Source organism: Panthera onca, chromosome B1 (assembly GCF_046562875.1).
Source record: "Panthera onca isolate mPanOnc1 chromosome B1, mPanOnc1 haplotype 2, whole genome shotgun sequence".
NCBI lineage: Eukaryota > Metazoa > Chordata > Mammalia > Carnivora > Felidae > Panthera > Panthera onca.
Window position 1 is genome coordinate 127,240,348 of NC_138342.1, and position 20,567 is coordinate 127,260,914.

Here is a 20,567-nt window from a genome sequence, read left to right on the forward strand (position 1 = left end):
AGGAAAGAAAAGACACACAACTCTATTATGTTTTGTAAGTATTTGTTTTAGTATTATTCTTTAAGATACACAGAAATAGACAGATATGTATAATGTGCTCTTGTGCATAAGTAACATATAAGACAGAAGAAACTTCTTTAAATAACAGGGTAGAAAAATTCCTTGAACTTATGACGAGCACCCCTTGAGAAAGAGAAGAATGAAGAGACCTTGGCAATCCACAGGTTTCTCAGGTATACCACAACTTCCTAGGACATGACATAACTCCAAATATCTCCTGTGGTTTGCGTGTATTCTTAGAAATTCTAAAATTCAAGAATGCCAAAGGATAGAACAGCTGCTGCCAGGTCTGAGTTATTTCTGAAGTCTTAAACTGTATGAATCTGTAAATACATGTGACTGGTTGTTTTTATAAGCTAGAATTAAAAGGAAAAATTGAGGAAATGAGTCTCCACTTTACAATTCGGGGGCATTTTAATATGTTTGTGTTTACACTGATGTTACAGTTGGTGTTTAAATAGATACAAGGTACTTATTTGATTTTGAAAATGTTTCTCCCTTAGGATTGAAACTAACATCCCAGGCAGTTAATTTATTACTAAACAAATCAGTTACAAACTGAACAGTATTTTAAAATATTGAATTCAACCCTTTTCATTTGTGATTCTGTTTGAGATTTATTGGAATGTGGAACCATTGTAAATACAAGTTTGGGGGCGCCTGGATGGCTCAGCTGGTTAAGTGACTGACTTGGGCTCAGGTCATGATCTCACGGTTGGTAGGCTCGAGGCCCCGCGTGGGGCTCTCTGCTGACAACTCGGAGCCTGGAGCCTGCTTCTGATTCTGTCTCCCTTTCTCTCTGCCCCTCCCCCATTCATGCTCTGTGTGTGTTTTTCTCTCTCTCAAAAATAAATAAACATTTGAAAACAAGTTAAAAAATGTGAGTTTGGTTATCATCATGAGATTTATATACTTTGTGGTAGATATGGAAGTACATCACAGAACTAATAAATTGTTTAACTAATAATTAGAACCTATTATGTGCTTATGTACATTTTCTTCAATCTTCACCAAGGCTGCACAAAAGATATTTTAATTCCCACTTTTCCTAATGAAGTTGAAACATTTAATATTTTTACCCAGATGACACAAGTAGGAGGTGGCTTGGATTCAGATTCAATATACTACTGTATTCAAAAGGTGAAATTGGTAACTAAGCAGATTTTTAATCACTGCAAACAGAACATAGTGAACAAAGACAGTATCAGAATTTGTTAGGTTTTTAATTGATTGACACTCAGCAATTTTGTTTTCCACTTTTATTTCTTTTAGAAAAGATGTCATGATTTTGTAGGGAGTCAGTAGGACTTAATCATAGTGGGATTTAGGACTGCCCATCAAATGCATTGAGGTCAAAGCTTGTCTCCGCCCCCAAAGTACAACTTGACTATCACTCCTTATTTGGAGAACTTTTACAGAAAATTACACAAAACAGTTCTTCTCAAACTTGAACGTGCTCATAAATCACTAATACCTGATTCCTAGAGACTCAGGGCGTACTTGGATGGATATATCAGCTTATTGAAATTGCCCAGATTAGTCCATTTGGGTGAAAGCTCTAATTATAAAAATATCTGGCATATTTTCCGAGGCCAATTTTGACATTCACTGTAGTTCCATTTCATTATTTGACAATGAGTTTCTTATAGCTCTGATTGGTTATAATCTCACTCTTCAACTTTCACAAGAAAATGCATTCCTGCCCCACCATGTGACTCTAAATTCAACACAGAATAGCTGCACTTCAGGTATTGGTCAAGAAAAAAAAAAAAAAACTTCATATATACTGTGACTACTTATCAATGCTCACTTAACAGGCAGAATACCATGGGGAATGATCTAAAACACCATTTGTAAAACTTTAATATGTTTATAAATCACTATGGATCATGTTCAAATGCAGATTCTGGTTCACCAGAGTTGGGGTGGGGTCCTGAGATTGTACATTTGTACCAAGATGATAACGGTGCTATTGAGTCACGGAGGAGAAAGGGCCCAATGAATATTCCCCTGCTCCTCAAGATATCCTAAATCTACCTCTGATTTAAACTAGCCCTGCAGAGACCTGGATACTATGTTACCTAGTAACCTAGCTTACCTGGAGGGTCTTCTAATGAGTGTTGGAAGAGATTGAAAAAAGAAAAAGAGAAACCAACAAGAGAACTGCCTGACAAAATGAGAATAGCCACTGATTCCAGAGAAGAGAAATGGAGGGAAAGTCTATTTCAGAACAAAGAATCAATGATTGTTCAACTCCTTTTGGTCAATACAGAAAAAAATAATAATAATTACAGCAAGATTGATGAAACAACTTTAAATAGTTTTTTTTTTCTTTTCCCTCCTCCTAATAATATTATTATGGCTGTATTTTTCACCGCCTAGGGAACTTGGGTCTCTTTTGTGTTCCTTTTAGAGAAAATTTCAAACAACCTATTATTCATTTTGAGCAAATATTTTCCAAGGTCTAATTTATGACATTATACTACTCTAAGCACCAGGGCTGCCTCAGTGATCTTAAAAGTCCTCACCCCTGTGGGGCCTACATTTTAGAGAAAAAGGCCAGGAATAAACCAATAAAGAGATACACAGTACACTGTCAGGTCAGAGTACCTCGTATGATGAATATAAAGGCAGTGGTCCTCTTTTGGTGGAGCACAGCAGAGGACTCTCACAGGAAGATGCATCTATCAGTAAGAGGTAATCATATCTGCCTAATTCTGCCAAGAGGAATCATACAAACATGGGCATTCCAGGATATCTTGGACCAAGAATCAAGAACAATGACTATATGATCATGCGATTTTCCTTAATAATATGCGTGTGTTTTCATGTAAGTGTGTGTATATGTCTGCCCTCATCTCTTTCTCTTCCCTGTCTACCTTCATCTACTACTACTAGAGGTCTATGATGAGACTCAGAAATCCAAAAAGCTTTGAAAACCAACACATTTTGTGTAACTCACATGTTACTCACATGGAAGAAAACTTAACCCACTAGATCTTTGGTGGCAAAACCTGATGTGAACCAACTTAAAAGACCTATATAGTGGTCTCTCTCACCCACTTAATGAGAACATTTATATGCTTTACTGCAAAACATTAATATGTTTTGAATACCGGATTCATCGCAGATCTATTTATCTTCTTTCCTCTCTAAAGTTTGAAATTTTCTGAGTTCCTCAGTATATCTGGCCCCAAGAGTTTTGAAAAAGGATTATGGATCTGTACAACCACTACAGGGTACAACTATTAACTACTGTTGCTGTGTGTGCTACACAACTGTGTCTTTGAGTAGCTCTGTATTTGTTATTCCAAATCATTCCACCTCACTAGCTGAAGCCTGAAGAGAAAACTTTGCACCAAAACTATCTACTGTTTAATAAATACACTTGACTTTTCTAAACATTTTTTTTTTCTGATCATTTAAAAAAGGAAATTACAGCATGCTAACTCAATGCAATATTAACAGCCGTGGCAATATCCAAATCCTGGATACTAGCTAGCAATTTGTATGTCTACTCTCACTTTCTACGTCTACTTACTATTACTATTGAAGTTTTCATTCATATTCAACATCCATGTCTGGTGCCTTTTGTTTGATGAAAACAAGCTAATTAGTGTTGAACTTTCCCTAGTTCATAAATTTATTCCTAAGAACATTAAAAAGAAGTCAAGTGAGACATGTTCAGTAACAGATGTTTGCCTTTTTTGGCTGCCTTTTTACAGTTTGTTCTCTTTCATTACTTTTTAAGAAATTTAGTTAATGTTCCTTTTACAACAGAACAAGCGTACCTAGCTTCCCAGCAGATTGGAGGCGGGGGGGAGGATTCCCCAGGGCAGGCACAGTCTGTTCATTCCCATAACCTAATATCTTCCCAAATGCTCTCTGCACTCAACTTTCATTCTTTCATCCAGGTTTTGGTAACAATCACGCTGCAGCTTAAAAAAGAATGCATACATTGACTGGAAACCATAAAACTAGAACTAATATGGGCACTAACACTAACACACATGGGTCTACTGTCCCTCAAATATCTTTCCTGCATGGGAATATCTCAAAATAAAGGATCAATATAATTGAAATATTGGTTCAATCTTTTGGCTTCCACAATAAAGATTGTGAAATGGTTTCCAGAAGTAAGAATCCAATTTAATAATAAATGAGAAGTATAGATAAATATTTTTCTCCATAAAATTAAAGTGATCCAAAAATACAAACTTAAAATTATCTGATTATTTTCCTAACCCTCCACTTTTGAAAATTGTTTAGTCTGGGTCAGATTGTGACGCGGTTTAAGTGGTAGTATACTGGAAATCTAAGTAACATTGCAATCCAAAGCTTGCACTCAACAAGAGTACTTTCTTTTAATAATTTGTGAAAATAATTGAATGGAAGTTTCGACCAATTTATTGCAACTACTCCTCTTGACCTATTAATTGCTAAAGGAATAATGCATACCTCCATTATTTTTCCCAATAAGTTATCTTAACTAGGACAACAGTAGGAATTTTTATCTAAAAGGAAAGATTCAATAAAATAAAATAAATGATGGTTGTAAAAACATACTTCAGGCCAAGATAATACCACTGCAAAGCACCGTAACTATTGAAATGTAAGCTTTTAACTGCAACTGTGTAAATTTAAAATGTCCACCTATATACATATATATCAAAGTAAATATCTACTTCATTCTATCATAAAGATTAAAACCTTTATAGATTAATAATTGTCAGGGACCAAGAGGATGAATAAATGGAAGAATGCCAATGGGTATTGGTTTTTGGGGCGGGGCGGGGGGCTGATGAAAATGTTCTGAAGTACGTAGTGTTATGGTTATATAACTTTGTGAACATACTACAAAACACTGAATTGTATACATTGAAGTCTCTGAGTTATATCTCAATAAAGCTTTTATTTTAAGAAGGTTAAAAACTTACTATTTCCACAGAAAAAAATATGCATTTCAAAATTAAAATGTGAAGCCTAAAGATAACATACATTAGGCATCACTACTCCTTGTAATACGACAAAAACAAATGAATAAAAAAGTACACAGATAAGAGCAACTACTGGAATGTTATTCAAAATGTCAAAAAATCACGGTCAGTTAGCTGTTAACTCAATGCCTAAATTAATCCTAAGCCTACTGCAGGATTTTCAAAGAGTAACTTTATTTCTACCCAAAAATGACAATAAATATTTAGGAAATCATTTGAACAAATAGAAAATTTTAATTTAGTAGTTGTGATTATTTGTGCTAATTCTTACAAATATCAAAATCAAATCAGATGACTTTTTTTTTTTTTTTTGAGTCAAATGTAGCCCACCAAGGGGGAAAACCATGAGCATGAAAATAATTAAAACACCTCCTCAATTGTTTTGGAGAAGGGAAGGAAAGGCTCAGAGAGAAGAAATTGGAGTGGGGGAAAAGACAATAAGTAAAGATGCTTTACATATTAAAACTTAATTAACTATTTTTTATTATGTAATAAACTCCTTCAAGTGAATGCCCACAATCTTCTGAGAGTACAATTTGGTAAAGAATTACAAAAAGACATCTAAATTTCCACGTTAAAAAAAATATCTCTTTAGATTCTTAAAAGTTTCTTTACTAAAATTGCTCAAGAAAATTCTCCAGAGAAAACTAATCAGAAAGTTCACGTTAAAATATAGTCAATTCGTTCTATGGTCAAAATGAACCTGATATGGAGTAAAAGCAGTACCACCTTAAAAACCTGGTGTGGAGTAGGAGGACCCTAGGCTCATCTTGGGTCCCCGGAACACAACTAGATAACTATCAAATCATCCTAAATACCCCAAAAATTGGCCTGAAGTCTTAACAGAACAAACTACACAACTAAAGGAAGATAAGAGGCCACATCAAAGAAGGTAGGGAGAAAAGGTTTGTGGCTGCTGTGGTGGGGAGGGAGTCGTGGTCACAAAGAAGGGTGAAAGAGAGGAACATACAGGGGAATGCACAAGGGAAATGTTTCTCAAGGCCATTGGTTTGGAACACAAGAGGGGCTGAATTTTGTGAGTTCTTGCAACCAGCAGGGCTTAACGGCTGGAGTTTTAAAGGTCAGCAGACCCCAGTGGCTGGGATAGAGCCTGGAGGGCACTGCACTATTCCTGGAGAGAAGGCAAGCAAACAACCTGGGGCAGATATCATGGAAACAGTGATCTGAAAACCAACTGGGGCACACAGAAGAGAGATTATTCACTCTTCTAGGAGCCCTTCCCTGAGAGGCAGCATTCAAGGAGATGCCTCTCCAAGAACAAAGGAGCCAGCTGGGGCCATGTACTTCCCCTACCTCTCAGCATAAACAGAACCACTTGAGGGAATCAGCTCAGCATGAACATTAGCTGCCTAACTTGCTTACATCAAGGCCCAACCCCTAGCGCTAAGGTAGGACTACCCTTCTCAGTCAAGCTTGCCTCAGCCCCTGTGTGATAGGCCCCTCCCCCAGAAGACCAGAACAGGCCCTGACCACACCACATCTTCTGACCAAAGAGTTCTACAGGGCCTCAGTTCTGGTGGAGCTGGTGTCAGGCCTCATTTCACAAGCATACCTAGTTAAAGCTTGTCACATTCAGGCCAGAGACCAAACACTTCCCACAGCAGGCAAGGAGCACCTCTGCAGACAGCTAACCTGAAGGATAGAGTAGCCAGAACACAACAGCCAGTACAGTAGGCACAGCACACACTTGAGATACTCCCTGAAGTGCCAGACCCTGAGCACTATATGACCTCTTCTTCATAAAGTAAAGCCATTACTTTCACAGGCAGGAGTCATAGCTGGCTGTTCTAAAACAGAGAAGAAGGCAGAGATTTAGACAACATGCCAAAAAGGAGGAATTTATCCCAAATGAAAGAACAAGATAAGGCCATGGCCAGAGCTCTAAGTGAAACAGATATAAGTAATATGTCTGATGGGGAATTTAAAGAACAATCATAAGGATACTCACTGGACTTGAGAAAATAATAGAAAACATCAGTGAGACCCTTACCACAGAGATTAAAAAGTTAAAAAAGAATCAATCAGAGATGAAGAATACAATAAATGAAATTGGAAGCAGGCTTGATGTAATGAACTGGCGGGAAGAGACAGAGAAACAAATTTATGACCTAGAAGACAAAATAATGGGAAATAATTAAGCTGAACAAAAGAGAAAAAGAATTATGCAACACAAGGATAGGCTTAGGGAATTCAGTGACTCTATCCAACATAATAACTTTCAAAGGAGTTCCAAAGAAGAGGAAAGAAGGCAGAAAATTTACTTCAAGATATAATAGAAGAGAACTTCTCTAATCTGGGAAAGGAATCAGACATCCACCTCCAGGAGGCACAGAGAACTCCCAATCAAAATCAACAAAAGCAGGCCAACATCAAGACATATTGTAATTAAATTTGAAAAATATAGTGGTAAAGAAAAAATCTTAATAGCAGCAAGACAAAAGAAGTCCTTAACTTATAAATCCATAAGGCTAGCGGGAGATTTTTCAACAAAAAGTTGGCAAGCCAGAAGGGAGTGGCATAATATTTTCAAAGTGCTGAATGGGAAAAATCTGCAGCCAAGAATACTCTACCCAGCAAGGCTATCTATCATTCAGAATAGAAGGAGAGATAGAGTTTCCCAGACAAACAAAAACTAAAGAAGTTTGTGATCACTACACCAGCCATGTAAGAAATATTAGAGGGGACTCTGAGTGCAAAGGAGGGACCAAAAGTGACAAAGACAGGAAAGAACCAGAGAGAATCTCCAAAAACAATGACAAGTCAAGTAATAAAAAGGAAACAAATACATATCTATCAATAATTTCTCTGAATGTAAATGGACTAAGTGCTCCAATCAAAATACACAGGGTGTCAGAACAGGGTGTCAGAACAGATTAAAAAAAAAAAAAGACCCATCTATATACTGCCTACAAGATACTCATTTTAGACCTAAAGACACATGCATATTGAAAGTGAGAGACTGGAGAAACATTTAACATACAAATGGATGTCAAAAGAAAACCAGAGTAGCAATACTTATATTGGATGAACTTGACTTTTTGTTCTTGTATTTTTTTTCTCCTGCTTTGGGATCAGGGTAGCACTGGCCTCATAGAACAATTTTGAATGTGTTCCCTCTATTCCATTATTTATAAGATGTTGGCAAAGATTGCCATTAATTATATTTTTAAATGTTTGGTAGAATTCACCAGTAAAACCATGTGGTCTTGGGCTTTTCTGTGCTGCGAGATTTTTGATTCCTAACTCAATTTTCAGTCTTGTTATTGGTCTAAGAAGATTTCTTATTTCTCGGATTCAAGATTCATGATTACATCATGGTAGCTTGTGAATTTTTAGGAAATATCTGATTTTTGTCTAAGTTATCTGATTTGCTAGTATGTGATTGTTTATAGTAATCTGTTATCACACTATGTATTTCTGGGGTTATCTGTTGTATTGTTTTCCATTTCTCATTTTGGTTTTTGAGTCTTCTCTTTTTTTCTTAGTTTATGTAGTTAAAGCATTGCCAATTTTGTTTATTTTCTTGGAAAAACTGGTCATTACTTTCAGTGTTATATTATTGTTTATTCTGGTCCTTATTTTATTTATTTATGATTTTTCTTTGTTATTTTCTTCCGCTACTAAATTTTAGCTAAGTTTTTTCTTTTTCTGGTTCCTTGTGATATAATGTTAGGTTGGTTACTTGAACTTTTTTTCTTAATCCAAGCATTTATATCATACAATTCATTCTAACATCTGATGTTGCTGCATCACATAGGTTTTGTAATATTGTGTTTTTCTTTTGTTTTGAGACTTGCTTTAATTGGCCATTTGATTTCTTATTTTGCTTATTAGTTGTACAGTAGTGTGTTGTTAAATATTTACATATTAAATATTTAATATTTACATTGTAGATTTCCTGGCTTTCTTTTATTGTTGATCTTTAGTTTTGTACCACTGTGGTTGGAAAATACACTTGGTATGATTTCAGTATTCTTACATTTGTAATATTTGTTATGTCCTTATATATGTGATTTAACCAGGGGATTTTTCTGTGTGTAACTGAAGAAAATGCATATTCTATTTTTCTTGGATGGAATATTTTATATGTATCTTTTAGAACCATATATTCTGAAGTATGCTTCAAGTAAAATATGTTCCTGTTGAAAAAAAAATAACTTTAGGGGCACCTGGTGGCTCAGTTAGCTAGGTGTGTGACTCTTGGTTTCAGCTCAGGTCATGATCTCACCATTTATGAGCTCAACCCCTCTTAGAGCCTTCTTAGAATTCTCTCTCTCTCTCTCCCCCTCCCTCCTCAAAAATAAATAAATGAACATTACAAAAATAATAACTTTAACTGAGGGTACTAGTTTAAAATCAAGCATATCACAGGGGAGGTGGGGGGATGGGTGAAGTAGGTGACGGGGATTAGAGTACACTTATCATGGGCACCAAATAATGATACACAGAATTGTTGAATCACTATATTGCACACATAAAACTAATATAACACTATGTTAACTCTACTGGAGTAAAATTAAAAAATTAAAATTAAAAAACAAAATTAAATTAATGTGGAGAATGATAATGTTATATTTGAAATTTCTTTTCATTTCTAAAAAATGTTTCTATAAAATCCAGTGAATTTTGTCGACAAGATGAAGATATAAGTATGTTTAAAAATATGACCAATGAATTGTTTTCTTATCTCTTATGTAGGATGTGTTCCCCTAGGGAAGGGGGGATAGGGGATAGTGCAGAGGACAACGAAGCCAAATGCCCAGAGGACTGACTCACAGTTTGTTCTCTGAAACAAAACAATTTATAATGCAACCAATTATTAAACTGAATTCTACTTTTTTTTTATAATCCCTTATGTCCAAGTGTCAAGGTTAGGCAAATTCCTTGCAATCAGGGTTAAGAAGATAACGTGACTGACAGTCTTCCTACAAAGACACTTCATGATAATAGGGATTTGCTTATCTCTTCAGTTTCATTTCTTGCCACTTGCCCCTTAGAAAGAATGTGCTGCACTTTTACTGCAATGAACTTCTTTCAATTCCTGAAATGCCCCTACTCTCCCATGTCAGACAACTACAACCACTCTTTTCCCTCCATTCTACTGCCTTGAACCTCATCACCATCCCATCCTGGATGCATGTGCACACGCTTGGCATTCCCTGGCTTGGAACTCCATCCTCACTGGTAGATATCACCAAACGACATATTTCCCCTCAGAAGGGGCACTGCAACATAGTTAATAACCACCCTCTGAGGAGAGGTTTGCCTTACTAACAACTAATGAATAAAAGTTATTGCACTTTCTCCTCTGTTTCCCAATTTTAGCTAGAAATTAACTACTTACACAAATTTCTGTCAATATTTGTTTTTATCCTAGCTATTTTTAAGAACACTGTTGATAAATACATTAATTTTTCCATCCCAGAATTTTGATAAATACCAAGGTTGTTTTCTATAACTGTAACTACAGTCCTCCAGGTTGTGGTTTCAAGATTGCTTCATACATGATTATAAATGTTAGCAAAACTTTTAAAGAAGAATTATAAAATGAAACTGTGGTGAGAAAGTTGGAGATTGTATTATTGCCATGTAATATTACATTGTTATGTTATACAAAAGATTACATTTTCAGTATTCACTTACCATGAATAAATATTATCTTTCAAGACAATTACGGCTATAAATATCTCAGTACTTCAAAAAGCATAAACAAATTTTTAAAAATCCTCAGTATTTCAAAAAATCATAAAAAATACCATCAGTAACCTTTTCTTCAGGATGCAGTTTCTTTAACTTCATATAAAGACATTTTATGGGCCCATAGGACATTGCTTAAAGTAACTAGAAATTCTAATAATATAATTCTAATATAGTAAGGCTGAAATTTCAGAAATGAAACATTAAAACTAAAGACATTAAACATTATTAAATTATTATTTAATTGGAACTGAAAACATATGGTGAGGATGTGGAGAAAGGGGAACCCTCTTACACTGTTGGTGGGAATGCAAACTGGTGCAGCCATTCTGCAAAAGAGCATGGAGGTTCCTCAAAAAGTTGAAAATAGAACTACTCTATGATCCAGCCATTGCACTATTAAATATTTATCCAAAGGATACAAAAATGCTGATTCAAAGGGGCACATGCACCACAATGTTTATAGAAGCACTAACAACAAGAGCCAAACTGTGGAAAGAGCCCAAATGTCATCTACTGATGTATGGATAAAGAAGAGGTGGTGTGCATGCATGTGTGTGTGTGTGTGTGTGTGTATTATATATTATATATAGTATATATATAATAATATATGTCATATATATATGGAATATTACTCAGCCATCAAAAATAATGAAATCTTGCCATTTGCAATGATGTGGATGGGCTAGAGTGTATTATGTTAAGCAAAATAAGTCAGTCAGAGAAAGACAAATACCATATGATTTCACTTGTGTGTGGAACTTAAGAAATAAGACAGATGAAGATATGGAAATGGAGGAAAAAGATAGAAAGAGAGAAACAAACTATAAAAGACTTTCAACGATAGAGAACAAACTAAAGGTTGACAAAGGGAGGTGGATGGGGGATGGGCTAGATGGTGACGGGTATTATGGAGGGTATTGTGATGAGCACTGGGTGTTATATGTAAATGATGAATCACTAAATTCTACTCCTGAAACTAATGTTACACTATATGTTAACTAACTAGAATTTAAATGAAATTTTAAAGAACTGATAACATATAAGGATTCAAAAGATTTTATAAAGAAAACAAAAACTTCAGGCTTAAAAGGGATAGTGTTGTTTTGTTTTGTTTTGTTTTGTTTTTTAGGTTAAAGAAAGCATATCCACAGTGACTTTCTTACCTGAGTGAATTAAAATTTTGATAAGGGTAGCTATGCTGTAGAGAGCGTTTTGAAAGCAGAATGTGCAAAATTTTTCTCTCCTCCTACAAAATCAAAGACAGGGTTTTCTATGCCCTGTGCCTACTTTTACCAGTGCAGGTTTCTACACTCTTTTTTTCCTACTTACTTTTTGGTCTGACTGAAAAAAACTCATATCAAGATTAGGTACCGTTTCCCACCCATTAGTAAGGCTGCTATCAAGAAAATGGATAATGTCATAAGTGCTGATGAGGATATGGAGACATTGGAATATTTGTGCATTGCTACTGGGAATGTAAAATGGTGCAGCCACCATGGAAAACAATATGATGATTCCTTAAAATATTAAACATAGGAATACAATATAGTCCAGCAATTCTACTTCTGGGTATATACCAAGAGAAGTGAAAGCAAGGACTCAAACAATATTTATACACCCATATTCAAAGAAGCATTATCCAAAATATCCAAAATGGTAAGAGCAATTCAAGTGTCCATCAACAAATGAGTGGATAAACAAAATATGGTACAAGTATCCCCCGCTTTTTGAAAGTTCACATTCTGCCACTTCACTTTTAGGAAAGACCTATATTAGTACCTACTTTTGCTAACTCAAAGAAATCCAAAGAAGATTTTTGCTTTTATCTAACAAAAAAGGTGAAAAGTGAAAATAGCATTCAACATTTGTTTTGCAGCAAGCCATTATAAAGGTAGCACACAACCCAACCAGTGAGAGTGGCCTCACCTAGCTCCTTCCCTGGAAACTCCACTCAGCACCTCATCATCAAGCTACCACACCTTTGAACTGTGTCTTGTGAGCATCTGTGCTTTATCTTAAAGCATTTTGTTCATCCATTAGCTAAGATATCAGAAAGGCCTAGGAGAAGTTATTTTTGGGATCTGGGAACACTTGAAATTTTTTCCATATAAATCAATGGTAATTATTTCTTCACTTTACGTGATTTCAGCTTACAAAATTTTCATAGGAATGTTCTACTTTGGGATAGTGGGGAAACCTGTACAACAGAATATTATTCAGTCTTTTTAAAAATTAAGGAAATTCTGACATATGTTACAACATGAATGAACCTTGAACACATTATGCCAAGTGAAATGAGCCAGTCACACACACACACAAAAAAAATCAAAACCATAGAGACAGAAAGTAGAATGCTTGTTGCCAGGAGATGAGGGAAGGGAGAGAGAATTAATGTTTAAAGGGTACAGAGTTTCAGTTTGGAAAGATGAAAAAGTTCTGGAGATGGATGGTGGTAATGGTTACACAGCAATGTGGGTGTAATTAATGCCACCAAATGATACACTTAAAAATGGCCAAGATGTAAATTTTATGTTAAGTATATTTTACCACAATAAAAATTGGGGAAAAAAAGATTACTTAGAACATGATTTTTGATCCCTTCTAGGATTGTGATTATTTTGAAGGATAAACAAAAGAGCAATTCTTACTTAAAAAAAAAAAAGGCCATTTAGACTTTCAGTAGTAGAAACTGAAAATCAAGTAAGCTGCAGGAAAGAAATTTGAAGGTCTGAATCCTGCTCCTTATCCATTCACACATACCCATCCCCAGTACTGTTGGTTTTCAAGGATAAGAGACAAGCCTTTAACTGGACTGATACAAAAGGCCTTTTCATGCTCACCCAGTCTCCACTCCAGTCTACCCCAAACTCTTTAGCCATGTGCACGTCCCCAAAGCACTATCTTTTATGTCAAAGCTATGGGTAATAGCCTTTTGTGTTCCTAATTCCCCCACTCAACAATGAATAAATATACCCTGTCTTGCATTTGCTCTCCACAATCAAGTCTACCCTTGCCAGATATATTCCCCCAAAGAAATATATTTAAATGTGGTTTGTCACACAGCTAGGAGCAGTCTTTAAATTGTTAGTGTAAAACAGGGTAGAGCTGGATCTGGAAAGCTTAGAAGAAGCAATTCATTTTTTTTACCTTTACTGGGAGATAATAATAACAGCCTTCTATGGGTATTGGTTTTGTTAAAGACATCATATTATTTTCCTTAATAATATTCATATAATGTCCTTGTCTAAAACAGTGTTTAGTTTTAGTAAATTTATTCACAAATTTAGTAATATAAGTTATATATGACATGATTCAAAAAGTTCTGGTCTCTGGGAAAAATATAAAAATACAACCTTTGTTTTTTTTAATCTTAAGTAATCTATATATTCACTAAACAGGAAAAATAATTTTTCAATATATTTCAGTTGTCTAATGGTGTTATGGACTGAATTAGGTCACCTCAAAATGCGTATGTTGAATTCCTCACCTCTAATGTTACTGTATTTGGAGATAGGGCCTTTAATGAAGTCATTAGGTTAAATGAGGTCATAAGGGTAGGGCCCTAATCCAATATGATTAGTGATCTCTTAAGAAGAGACAGACACCAGGGACACATACAGGAAAGGCCATGTGAGGACACAGCTGCCTGCAAGCCAAGGAGAGAATGGCCTCAGGAGAAAACAGACCTGCTGGCACCTTGATCTTGGATTTCCAAACTTCAGGACTTTGAGAAATAAATTTCTGTTGGTTAAGCCACCCGGTCTCTGGTATTTTGTTATGATTGCCAAACACACTAATACAAATGACAAGTCAAGAAGAAAAATAGTTAGTGATACAAAAAGAGAGAAAAAGTCAGTGAAAGGATGAGACAGACACATTCACATACAGAACCGAACACGGAGAAGATGTAAGAAACCCAAACATATATATATATATATATATATGTGTACTGTGAGACACGACATTATAAAATAGAAATTGTTGCTAAAGATTTCAGAATCACATGAGTTTCCTCTACTATTGATATAGAAACATCTTAGGACCTTGCCTGATAAATAGATGAACTCAAAGTGAAGTCCAGATTCCATTTTCAAGTCCCAGATTCCCATGTTTCAGTTTAGAGAGTCCTCATTCAGAAAACCATCAATGTGTGGTTGTGAAATTGTCCTTGGATTTTTTAGTCCTCTGTGACACTCCTAACAGCTATCTTCATGCCCCACTGGCCTCCATTATATTTACTTGATAGTCTAGGTACCATTACAAAAATAGTTACTATCACATTTGGGGCAAATCATTGTGATGATCGCTTTGGCTATCAGTACTCTTCAAATAAAAATTAATACACATATTTAGGAGTTAAGGTGATCCACTAGATGCAAATTTTGCACAAGATATGATAACAGAAGTAAAGCGCTGTTTCAGGACAAAGAATTTCAGTGGAGAATCATTTGGGAATGAAATAGGTCCATAGCACAATCTCACATATTTTATCAAAATTAACCCAATAAGCTGCCAGAAGAATGGTAACGCAACTCTATATCCAGTTTCACAAACACTCACAGAATGGTAATCCCGAAACATTGATGATGGCCCACACAAACTAGGCCAGCTGGAGTCAGGAGTCAAACGGGAAGGCTTTGTTGACATAATTCCTCTCCAATCGTAGAATGTTTTATCTGTTAGAAATATCAATGCAAGTTAAAACAATATTTATCCAAGAAAAGTACACACAGACCATACTGCTTAATGTTACAAAGAGGAAAATAGATCATCTTTACGGCCCTGTTATTCTATATTAAAATCGCATCTTGTCATCTAATCAGAGAGATGCAGAAGCATGAGCACCACACAGAGAGAGGCTTCAATTAATTGGTTCCATCACACAGTAAAGTTCTTGTGTTTTTATTGGGTACGGTGTGCCCATCAGAAGACCAGGTTCATTCCTTTGAGTCTCTTCTGTTCAAGAGCACTGACTTCTTTTTTTAAAGGAGGCTTAAAGCAAAATCATATTTGTGAATAGCACTTACAAAAACAAAGGGAAAACTCCTCTCCCTGCTACGTCAGTACTTTAAAAGAAAATTCAGAATTATGATGAGGGTACACATTTTGACATGGCAAAGTAAGTGAAATTATTAAAAGTGCTCTAGACAAATAAGTTGAAAGAGCAAAAGCTTAGCCAACATATGCCCACATATTTCTTCTGTCTCATGGCAGTTGTTGCATGGGATTTCTGCAGACAAATTTTTTTTAAAGATGAGGAGATTTAAGATTTATTTGTCTATTTCTCAGAAACATTAATCATTTAAAAGAGAAAAATTCAGTTCAATCCTGCCATCCAAAATGAATCAAACTGTTTATACATTTCCAATTTTCTTTCTAATACTTATTTATATACATATATTCTTTCCTGAAACTTTTGATTTAATAGAGACATCTATGGACTGCTTAATTTCACATAAATTTAGAGAAAACTCAGACATAATAAATTCTCTCATTTCATTGCTTCAACTTATTTATAGGATCATAAGCTAAGTGTCCTATAGGGAGGCAGATAGTAACATAAAATAATAAAAAAAAAATGTAATGTTATCTCAGAGACATTCCAATCAATAACATGCATGTAATCTACCCCATTCTAATTTTATATGTATATAATTTCTTCCACTTCAGTCAAAAAGAATCTTTGTCCTCTTATCAAAAAGGCAAAGTGTCTAGAAGAGGCAACATAATAAATCGTATTTCAATCACAACTCAATATGAATAAATAAAATCCTTTAGTGGAAGCAGATGCCAACAATGGAAAGATTATAGGGAACCTGAACATATTAGTATCTGGGAAGAGGACAGCAAAGAAAAGGCCATACACATTAAACTTTAACTGGGGATTTTTATAAACCCAGGGGGACTTAAGAGGGTAGAATAAGAGTTATTAGAGACGTGTAAGTCCCCACATTTCTTATGACGCTTTCTTGAGTAATTTAAAGCATTCCTCAACTCACTAACACTATCTCTGGACCACCTACTTCCCTTAATGAACTTGCACCATAAGTGTCTTCACATGTTTTAGATAATTGGGCATCTCTTTCCAATCTCCTTTTTAATTTTAACTAGGGTCTAATTTACTTTATTTTTTTCATATTTATAATTTTTACTTTTCATTTTTAATATGATTTATTGTCAAATTGATTAACATACAATGTGTACAGTGTGCTCTTGGTTTTGGGAGTAGATTCCCATGGTTCATCGTTTACATACAACACCCAGTGCTCATCCCAACAAGTGCCCTCCTCAATTCAATCTCCTTTTTAAACTGATAAATGCTTCCAGGACGAAGACAATATTTTAGTTGGAATTTATCTGTGCTTCTGGTTCATCAGCAATGCAATTGAGGTAGCTATGTAAATACTGGTGAACAAGAATTAGCCTCCAAAGGGGAGATCTCACAGGGAAAGGGAGTCTTCCTGATCATTGAAGAGCCCAACCCAAAATGAATCTAAGTGCTATACAAATTATTTTCCAAGACAGTGCAGAGCATTTCAAATATTTTATCTGGTTTACCCACAAAACAGACTCATGCAGTTGAGAAGGCCATGCATTATTTTCTCCAGTCTATAGGTATCACATTAGAAAATATAGCTATAACTTTTCCACTTCAGGAAGCAGTAAACCCTCCACTAAAATCCTCAAGGTAATCATTCACACACTGATGTATGCTAATGACTCCCCCTCAGAAGCCAGGCCCGGAAGGTGACATGCAACAAATTCCAGTTTATTCCACAAAGTCAGTCAAAAGTTATAAACTGGTAGTTTGAAGAACAGAGTCATACATCAGACTAAATGTTCACAAACCCTCACGGAGCCAACACTCTTCACAGATACTGCCACAGAGAAATGAAGATTCTGAATGCTGGAAATGGAGTGGGGAGTAAGCAAGAGTAGGTTGCTTATTGGTAGGTGAAAAAATAAGAAATCTTAGCAGTGATCCCAGTTTAACAGCCAGCAGGATAGAACAAAATATTCTGATATTAAACAAAACTGGGGAAAATGCAATACCAAAATTTGAAAAGGAACCAAGAAGGTTCCATCAGGTTAACAAGCTGGTGGAATAGGAGCTACCTTGGAACATAAAAAATTTGGTTAAATAACTACCCATACTGATGTCTTCCTGCCTTTGTATTTCCTCAATACTTATACAGACTCTTTTTGAAAAATATTATACACTTAATTCATGTTATTTTGTTGTCTTCTGCACATCTTATTTTCCTATCTAAACTTAAAAGTCTTTTACTTGCTTTGCATTTCCCATAAAACTGAACATAATGCTGTGCCCAAAGCATATGTTCAATGTATGCTCTGGAATTACTTGGCACTGATTGAAAGGCCAATCACCAAAACTGTTAAAAGTGAAAAGTCCCATACAATGCAACTGACACAAATATCTGAAGGAATGGAAAAAAATTTACAACAGGTTTTTAAAATTCTATTTTTTTTCAGGATCAACTATTTTCCACCAGATTATCTTCTCTCACTTTCTAGCATCATCTTGATGTTTATAAAGGTAATAATTTTTAAACATATTTCAGTTGGGGGTGCTTTTTTTAAATTTTATTTCCCGTTTCTACTTAAATTTATGTAGTTAACAATGAGCCAATTATTTGCAAAGGTGAGAGACAGTTCCAAATTCTAATTGTCATAGTTATTTTAGAAACTAAAATTTCTCAAATGACTCACAGAAAACTGATAAGGTTCTATACTGTGGTGAGACTGCCAAGAGAATGAAGAAAGAAAGAAGGAGAAAGGAAGGAAGGGAAAATTTGAAGCTAGTTGAAACATTCACCACTTATGTAATAATCTTCATAGTGACAAATATTTCCTCCAGGTTGCAAATGGATATATTTGTCCAAGTCACCTGAATTATCAGCAAAAGACCCAAAGACAGTAGTTCAAATTTTTTAAATATATTGTGTCCATCAACCATGAATGAAGAACTAAGAAACAGTCTATGCTAATGATATATAATGTAAGAATATAATAGTTCAAAAGAATATGTCTATGCAACTGCATCCAACAGAGCCGAAGAAGTCCAAATGAAAGTGTGAAGTATCTTTACCAGGACATGATAGAGCCCAAGACACTAGTGGGTTCAAGTGGTCCTGTGTCCCTAGAGCCTTTTTTATGCCAAGCTTGTTCTGTTTCCCTTTTATCAATTCCCTTGTATCAATTAATTCTCTGAGTTAATTGCACATGCAGTTTTAATCTGCGTGTAATTATAAACAATTAATAGTTAGGAGACAGAATTAGCAGTTCTTAGTTTGATTATCTATATAATTAAAAGGGGTGGTAAACTAGAGTTGACAAATAGCATCTTAATCACTTGAATAATCAAACCCAGAAGCTTGCTTGGGCAGCTGAACTCCATCTGTTACATTAGTTCAACTTTTAGAATCAATGACTGAAATGTCCATTTAAATCAATCATATTTCAATTTATAGTCAAAAACATATAATATGTATTCTCAAATTGCTTAAACTATTTACTTTGTTTCATTTATTTAAAATTAACTGTTTCCAAAAGGGTTTAATAAAAATAAAGATTCAACAGACTAACTTTTGTGTATCTACTGAATACCAGTTAATATTCATGGCTCCCAAATCTTATATTATAAAACATGTAAGAAATAGAGATAACTCTGTGTTCCAATTAACACTTTTATTTAAGTGAATCCTGAGAGACAGCAAATAAGACATACCTATGATCCTTTTTTGGGTTCTGATGGGATCACTTGTTTATACATACAAAGCAAATACTAAAAAACAGGAGAAACTTAAAGTGAGTTTAAAAATATATGAGAACTTCATTCTTATTAGGATATAATATAATACAGAACAGTGGCATCACTGTTGCATAATATGTTTCTGAATTGCCAAGTATTTGAACAAGTTTGACAGATACTTTCAGCTAATAATGGATAAAAAAAAGTGTTCAAAAAGAATCATTTCTGGTTCAATATGGCTTTGTGACTTCTGGCTGTGAGGCAGCCCCTTTTACAGTACCACTAAAATACTGTAACAATAAAGAAAAAGATGAAAATCTCAAGGTTACAAGAAATTAAGTCTAACCATTCATTAATATGCAGATGAGAAAACAAAATTCTTTAAGATGAGGAAGTGAATTGAGGGAAGCAATTAGTGACCTTTACATAATAAAACCCCTAGCCCATCTGAAAGATGTTAGAAAAAAGGCTTATTATCTCCCAAGAAAAATATAAAGAAAAAAGAACAAAACCCATTTCTGTACAATGTGGATGCTGCTTTTGAAGAACCCTTCCCTTTCCATACCCTCAACTACCACAATCCACTTGGACACTACAACTCTAAGGAAACAACTAGAAAAGAGAGTAATCCTGACTGTACCAACAGGAATTGAAACAGTCTTATTGTAAAGAAAGAGCTCTGTGCAGAGGATGGCACTGACAGGATTTGACAACAATGCATAACGGGGATTGTAATTTTAACGTGCTAAACAGCTAAAAATAACAGTAATACTAAAGAATGAAGGAAAAATGAAGGAATGAAAGGACCCACCCAGTAGAACCAAACTGTTCCAAATGGGCATCTCCGGGTTACTGAGAATTCGGCAGAGAAGGGGGCATTGACACCAGCTCATCAACTATAGAACTAGAAAAGGTAATTGGCACATTCAAGTGAACGTGGAGCAGAGTAGAGAAAAATCCATATGTTCTCTCTGTTCATAATCACTCACTTTGCATGGAGCTATGTCTTTTTATTC

The 20,567-nt window shown here is 35.1% G+C and overlaps 1 protein-coding gene across 8 annotated transcripts in view; it reads right to left on the minus strand.

Moving 5' to 3' along the window:
* The window catches only part of IQCM (IQ motif containing M), a 649,280-nt gene that overhangs the window by 449,267 nt on the left and 179,446 nt on the right, over nt 1-20,567 (minus strand). For all 8 annotated transcript variants that reach the window (XM_078445704.2, XM_078445701.2, XM_078445702.2 and 5 more), the window contains exon 8: nt 15,339-15,454. In XM_078445704.2, coding sequence (XP_078301830.2) covers nt 15,339-15,454 — 116 coding nt within the window. The remainder of the gene's footprint in view (nt 1-15,338; nt 15,455-20,567) is intronic.